The following is a 7,558-nucleotide window of genomic DNA, read 5'->3' on the forward strand; positions in this document are numbered from 1 at the left end:
GAGTTTGTTGAATCTGACGTGACATGTTCGTACGAACCATTTGTACGAACAAAAGTAAGAAAAATTTGGGATAAGAATACGAACATGTTTTTGCATGAGGCCCAATGTTCTCTTTGAAACTGGCATTAGCATCCTTRCTCTATTTTTGTCACCTTTTTGGTTTCTAGATGCCGCTCTGTTACCTTTAGCTAACCTTTTTAGCTTCAAGCTAGTATTCTGTTAGCTTTTAGTGACTGCTCTGCTACTTTTAGCTTTTAGCTGGTCTTTTTTGAACTTTTAGTTTGAGTTAGCTTAACTTTTAGCCTTTGACTAACCTTTTGCCACTTTTTGCTGTATTATCTTTTAGCTTGATCTGCTTCTGTTAGCTTTAACTACTCAGTTTTGACTTTTTATAGGAAATTTAATCATAGTTAATCAGCTTTATATCATGTTAACAAAAATGAAATATATATATATTTACAGTAAGTGAGATCTGTTGGAAGATTTTTCTCACAAAAAAACAGCAAACTTTAAATTAATTCAAAGCGTCTGAAGTCAAGATGAAATTCAGAACGGCCGATTCTTTAGAATTTTAATGGAGTTTTAATTTATTGTGAGAAAAATCCTCTCAGATTAACTTTAATCTGGTGAAGTCTGTGAAAGTGGAGCTACAACAGCCCTCCTGCTGTGATCTCGTCCTCCTCTTCACCTCKGTCACCTCGTTTCTTCACTTCCACGGCTGAAGGCAGCTTCCGACAAAAATAAAATAAAATAAAACACAGAGGAGATGAAACTTTTATGAAACGACAGCGACTTTGTCACGAGAAGATTTTCCTGGAATCTCCACCTCCTCAGCTCCGTCACAGAGGACCAGGATTTAACTCATCAAACGAAAAGAAAAACAAAAAAGGATTTAAAGCTTTAAAGAGTTGAAGGTTTGCAAAATTCACAGTTTTGCACTGATGATGGTTCACTGTTGAAGCCAGAGGGATTATTAATTTTACTGGTCAGCTGAAATCTTGACGTCGTCGAGACGTTTTAATAGGATGGAGCAAGAATCAGCAGCACAAAGTAGAAACAGGTTTTCTCAGAAAGGGAGCAGGCACAACAAAACTAAAGGTTTTCAAGGTTAAACCGAGGTGGCAGAGAATACAGAACAATTCTCCTGATGAATTCAAAGAGACAGAGTTTCATTAAACTAATCAGAGACTCTGTATTTTCCTTCAGATCACATCKATCTCTGCAGAAATAAGAAGAAAAGAGATTATCGTCCACGGCGACGAAGAGGTCATTTCAAAATATCGCCACATATGACCGAACGTCATAAAACGATTCAGTAGTTTCCACGTTTCAAGTTATTTTCTGCACATTTTCATGACGACTTTGCAGTTTTAATCCTTCTTGCATTGATTTTTGTTGTTTTTGCACATTTTTTTCATTTATTGCTATCATTTTAGTTTGTTGCCAAAATAAATAAAAAACTAAATGACTTTATAAATAGCATATTTACGAGTTATAAAGTGGTATTCTGCGTGATAAAATCCAGCAAATTAACCGTTTTGCTAGTGTCAGTATTTTTTTCCCAAAAATATTAAGTAAATAAATAAAACTAAATAACCAAAACAAACTTAGCTGAGGGTTAAATTCAAAGGTTTTATTCAAAACTGATTGTTTTCAGTMAAGTCAGTTACACAACAAAACTGTCTCAGCTGCAGGTTCGTGAGCAGGCTTGTGATATTTTAATGTTTTCTGCTGCTCTTTCCAAAACGACGACAAAAGCAAACCTTAAACTTTCTCATTTTATTTCATTTCCTCAGCTACAAAGCTAGAAGTCCAAACATAATGAGAAGCAATACTTAAAAAAAAGGAGCTTGGGGGGCCAGATATAATTGAAACAAGGCCCAGATTTGGCCCACATGCCCTGAGTTTGACACGTAGATTATGAAGAACTCTGGTAAACAGTAAGAATGGAAAGATTACAGTTAGGTTAATTAATAACTATTAAATGAGTACCATTCATTCATTCATCCATGTTTACTGARAGTGATCCAGTGCTGAATGGGTTTTATTTGGTCCAATATTTACATTTTAAATCCTGTTTTTTTGTTTTTGTGGGTGTTGAGTATCTATTCAGGATGGACTAATTACAGTCCAACAGGACGCAAAGGTCACATCTGCCCTCAGGGAGACAAATGAAGCGTCAGTTCACATCTGTCTCTAAAATAAAACCCTCATCAAAACAGAGCAAACAATGATAAAGTGATAGAATAAAAACTTATGTTTGTGCAGATTTAAAAAAAAAAAAAACTAAGCCTGGAGGTTCTTCCCTCCTCCCCTCATTTGTCTCCACATCTGGTTCTACTCACTGACTTTCAGGTCGCAGCATTCCGCCGCACAAAAAAACAAAAAAAMCCCACAAAAGATTCAGTTTCTAAACGCAACACCCCGATAAAACAAAGGCGCGCGTGAGGCGTTCAATGACCTCCCGATTTTTCCACACTCCTGCGGGGATAACACCGAGCAGAAGTGATGTTTTCTTTAGTTTTTTGTTATTTTTCTCCTCACCCGTTTCGCTCCTCTTCAGTTCCAGACTAAAGATGAATAAATATAAAGTGCATTTGGAGAATAAAAGCAGCCGGTTCGTCCATGATGCCGCTCCTGGACCCTGGGTTCGGTGTCGCTCGTTGCTCTGCATGCTCGKACGCGCGGAGCAAAAACAACTTAAAAAGAAAAAAAGAAAGAGAGAGAAAAAAAGAGAGGAAGGACGAAGCAACCGAAGCAGCGACGGGCCGATGGTTTTCACTTTTTTTAGGAGGAAGAAGAGGACGAAGAAGAGCTGCTGCCCAGTCCGGCCGCTAGAGCTCCGACTGAGGCAGCTCCGGCTGGAATGAATGGAGCAGCGCCAACAAGCTGCCTGTTAGCAAAATATCTCACCAACAACTGGACGGATCTTAATGAAACTTCCAGGTAATAAYMACTGGATGYATATTTACAAATGATAACACTTTGGAGTCAAAGCAATCAAAATTAACTGCTTAATGCAGTAAATATTAAAAAACACAAATATGCCTATAAGTCAGTCAATCATGTAAAAATGAATTAAACATTTTAGTGTGGTAATAGCTGAGAGTGATCACTAGCAAATACTGTCAGGTCTTTGTTTAAATTCTCAGAAACTTTGCATTTAAGTCAAGTCTATTTCAGTGGTTCCCAAAGTTGGGGTCGGGACCCAAAGTGGGGTCCTGAAACATCAADGTGGGGTCCTGAAAAGATTTTTTAAATTACTTACATTTTTGCCTTAGTTGTTACCTAAAATGTATAAATGTAGAATAATAAATATAGTTACTGTGCCCATGTTTAGTTGACCTGATTCAAATGTTTATCATCCAAACATAATTGTGGCCACAGGTCTCTACTGTTATTTTGTGGGTCAAAAGCTGAAAAGTTTGGGAACCACTGCTTCAGAAATCAATTTAAAGGGTAATAAAATAATTGGTGATGTAATATTTCCTTATAATTGTTACAAAAACACAAAATACGTATAAATAAGTATATTTGTGTAACCCTTGTTTTGAGGGTTATTAACAAAGTTTGTGTACTCAGACCAGTRATATTTGGGGTCACAAGTTTTTGTCATGAATATTTTGTGGGTCAGAAGATAAAAAGTTTGGGAACCACTGAATATGGCCTCCACAGCTGATCATCATTAACACAAACATGGCTCAGTGTTACAGAYATCGAGCTAAAATGTGATGTGGTAGTAGCCGTGAGTTGTTCACGACACACACTCTAAGCTTGACATCTTGTGATAACTTTGCGCATTTTGTTTTAAAAGTTAAAGTTTGCAGCTTTTCATAATTGTTCTGTTATCATATATGACCTACATATCACTTATTTCATGGTGCTGGTTCACTTCTTTTAGCTATTACCAAGTTTTAGCTACTTTTTTTCTTTACAATTCAGCTTCGTCAAACTGCAGTTTCTCATGAACACTATCATTTCTGATTTATAGTGCAAAGAAACAATCACATTATTTTTTCCTGCTGAAATGTAAAGTGAATAAATCTCACAGACGCCCAGAACAACAAACACATTTTAACCAATAGTATTTAATGATTTAATGCAACATTTTGCTAAAGCCCAGTCCCCCTCACAACAGTACTTTTAGGTAAAACCAGTCCCTTGCATTTTATTGGCCAAAAATCAATTCAAACATACCTAAATAAATATGTGTTCATGAAAACAGGAGGGCGAGGTCGAACAAAACAATTCTAATTAAAAAGGCAACTTGAAAACAAGTTTTCTCTGTGAACTCTTGTTTAAAAACTGAACATATTTCTTTTCTCTAAAAAATAATAAAAATTAAGTAAAACGTGGGGGGGTCGATCCTCAGCAGCTTCCACTCTCTATGACAGCAGCACGACTCTAAAAACCATTGGTTATAAAAACTGAGGTGAACACTGCCACCAGCTGGAAGGTAAAAGCTTTGGTCACAGGAGTTTTGAGAGGACGTGTGGAGGGGAGGGAGCAGATGACCAGAAGTTCYCCCTCCTCATCACAAACTAAGCAGGTCTGCAATTTGAACGGGTTTTGGTAAAAAAATTAAAATAAACAGCGAGCTGGATGACACAGTGCCGTAGCCATTTAGGGTTTAAAAACAAAACATTAACGGCCCCAGCTGGCTTCCTCCTTTAACTTTGAGGAGAACAAACGAAACGTTTGAGCATGGGGGAGGTTCTGACTACTTTGGACCGGGACGGCTCATGCACGGGTCGGGTGTGAGAGAGCGTATGGGGGCTTCTGCAGTCCTGTTTCATCAGTCCGAGCCCAGGCGGTTCTACACTTCATTTTATTTTCTGATTTTTAACCAGAAAAGAAAATTCTGAAACACTAAACCCACTTTTTTTACCCCCCTTTTCCCACCCCCAGCACGGTGCCGAAACCCGGAGTCTTCCAGGGCTTTGACCCCCAGAACGATGCCACTTCTTTTGAGAAGGCGGGACAGGCGGGCCCGGGGTGGATGGACATCGGAGGGCTCCGTTCCCGACCCCCTCCGTGACTTCTCACCCACCCCTCGCTGCCGTCTGACCAGTTTCCCTGGAGCTCTTCGTGGCGAGGTGGGATGACGTCAGGACGGAGGGGGCTGCGTAGCGTCGACCCCCCCCGCCCCCCATCGAATGATTGGGTCATTTGAAAAGGAGCTGAGCTCAGTTTGAAGCGCTGTTGTTGCAGGAGCTGGACGTCGAGGCCACGGCCATGCCCGCCGTGCCCGAGGAAGCCACCGACTTGCGGATGTGGGGCATCAGGAAGGGGTCGCTGGCCAGCTGGTGGACGTCAATGCGGTCCTCTTTACGGTAGACTAGACAGCGCCTTATAAAGGCCTGGAGGGTTACAGAAATAAAATAATTAGATTTCAGCTATTTCCATACTCGTCCACCAGTTATAAAACCACAAAGAGAAGCGTGGTACCTTAGCTTCAGGTGTGACTACAGGTTTAGGGGGAAACTGGACTTCTGTGGCCTTCAGAATTGTGTTCTCCTGCAGGATGTCCTGCTGGGACTGGTTGTGGCCAAAAGGCTAAAGAAGGACAAGAGAAGAGGTTTACTCAAACATCTCCCTACAACCACAACAAACAACTCAATTCAGATGAAGGAAATAAAAATGTAATGATACTAGACATGGGTTTTTACGATGTAAAAACAAGTGTGCATTGCCATGTAGCATGTCATTGCCTTCAGCAATGGACTTGCAGAATGAAGTGTGACCAAGTTCAAATGTGTTTTCTATACCAGCTTGTGCCTGTCACATCAGCAGGTGTTTGTAATGAGGGTAATTGTGTGACAATATGAAGTTTGTAGAGATTTTCTGCTAAAGTTGCTGCTGCTGGGTTTTGAACCTTGATCTCCCACATGAAAGCCCATGGCACTAACCATTAGACCATTGGTGCCRGGGCAGAGAACCCTGCCAGGGGCTGGTTTGTGTATGTGCAGAAAGAGGCCACATTGCCAATGTAATGGTTGTCACTAATATGAAATATATTACAACAATAAAGCAATATTAGGACAATATTATAGTAAAACATCAAAATACAATCATTATTGTAAACACTGAACTATTGACTTGAAATATTATTAAACTATCGTGCAGTACCACGTTGAGTACAGCATGGGGCAGTATTGGACCAATACAAGGCTCAATTGACTGCCATTATAATTTTTAAACATTAATATTTCATAAACTATAACTTTTACAGGCACCGAAAGGCATAGCTATCATTTGGAACAGGAGCTTTACAGATATAAATTACAATGGCAGCTCTAGGAAAAAGTATGCAGGAGGAGTAGCGATATTGAAGATGAATTTGAGATGACTTGGATGGGAAACGAATCACACAATAGTGTGCATTGCATTGGCAGTGCACACAATGTTCTGTCAAAATGCTACAGAGTTATAGCGGCTTCTTATTTTGCTTAAAAACAGATTCTACACACTCCACATTAGACAACTTTAAAACAGGGTTGGGTGATATTGGCCTAAAAGTTAATCACGATTAATTGTGGCCTTTAGCTTAGAACGATTAATATGACGATTAATCCTCTGGAGTTCCTGTCACGACTGATTTAAATCACTCTATTGGGACAGATATATGTTTAAATTAGTATTAAAAGTACAAAGTTCAGCACTTTTTAAATTGTGTTCATGGGCCGATTAAAACAGGAGTTATAACGAATTATTTACTTTTTTTAAAATGTTATTATATTTGAAGCAGTGCAGCAAAAAACAAACAGTTTCATGGAAAAATCCACCTCAACCCAACCTCTGGTCTCACCCCCACCCCACTGAACAAACACAAAACCCCCAAACTTTCTTCTGACTGACATCTGAATGCATTTGACGAGCGCCCAACATCTACAGGAAGTAGAAAATAAAAAAGACGCAAAAGTTGAATGAAGTTTGGTGGTGATGGAGAGATGACGAGATCAGGACTGAGCAATGAGATTGGACAGATTTTATTTAGTGTGGTCAGATTATAAAGTTAGGATGTAGTTTAATGTGTTTAAGTCTCATTTAGACAGTTTTAGTGTCTTTGAGTGGAAACGATGAGGTGAAATCTGAATGTGGAGCAGTAATACAAAACTTTATTTATAAAGCACTTTAAAACAACACTGTAAGCAAAGTGCTGTACATTATGGCACATAAAAACAATAACCCAAATAAAATGAGCCAATAATATCATAAAAAAACAACAAGCAGCAGTCAAAACCTTTGCAAAGGGAGGAGTGAAGCTCAAATGCAGAAACTGAGGACGAGGAAGTAGGAGATCCATTATTTGAATTTGAAGAGGAGCACCGAGCGGATGGCGGTATTAATCCTAACAATCGCCAAATAATAACCGTTGAAAGTTTTCTGACGATCAGTTGCACACAATACAATTTTGCCCAACCCAACTTTAAAACCAAGAAAATGAAGTTCATTATTAATAAATTGATTGACACAGAAAGATCAACTATAAATGTCCAATTGTCCTGATGCATCTCAGTAATCCAGGTAAAAAATCAAAAAGAAAAAAAATTGTGTA

General features: G+C 39.0%; 2 protein-coding genes across 4 annotated transcripts in view; both read right to left on the bottom strand.

Moving 5' to 3' along the window:
• mrc2 (mannose receptor, C-type 2) overlaps positions 1-2,940 on the bottom strand; it is a gene marked incomplete in the record, with an annotated part of 43,622 nt that extends 40,682 nt beyond the window's left edge. Inside the window, 1 exon segment of the mRNA XM_014022751.1 lies at positions 2,545-2,940. Within this exon segment, the coding sequence (XP_013878205.1) occupies positions 2,545-2,674 (130 nt within the window).
• A 1,128-nt stretch (positions 2,941-4,068) lies between these two features.
• The window catches only part of tlk2 (tousled-like kinase 2), a 15,796-nt gene continuing 12,306 nt past the window's right edge, over positions 4,069-7,558 (bottom strand). For all 3 annotated transcript variants that reach the window (XM_014022761.1, XM_014022774.1, XM_014022768.1), the window contains 2 exons: positions 5,449-5,556; positions 4,069-5,360 (listed from right to left, as the gene is read on the bottom strand). In XM_014022761.1, the coding sequence (XP_013878215.1) occupies positions 5,187-5,360; positions 5,449-5,556 (282 nt within the window). In that variant the 3' untranslated portion in view covers positions 4,069-5,186. The remainder of the gene's footprint in view (positions 5,361-5,448; positions 5,557-7,558) is intronic.

The sequence above is a fragment of the Austrofundulus limnaeus genome, unplaced genomic scaffold, assembly GCF_001266775.1.
Source record: "Austrofundulus limnaeus strain Quisiro unplaced genomic scaffold, Austrofundulus_limnaeus-1.0 Scaffold4, whole genome shotgun sequence".
In the NCBI taxonomy this organism is placed as follows: Eukaryota; Metazoa; Chordata; class Actinopteri; order Cyprinodontiformes; family Rivulidae; genus Austrofundulus; species Austrofundulus limnaeus.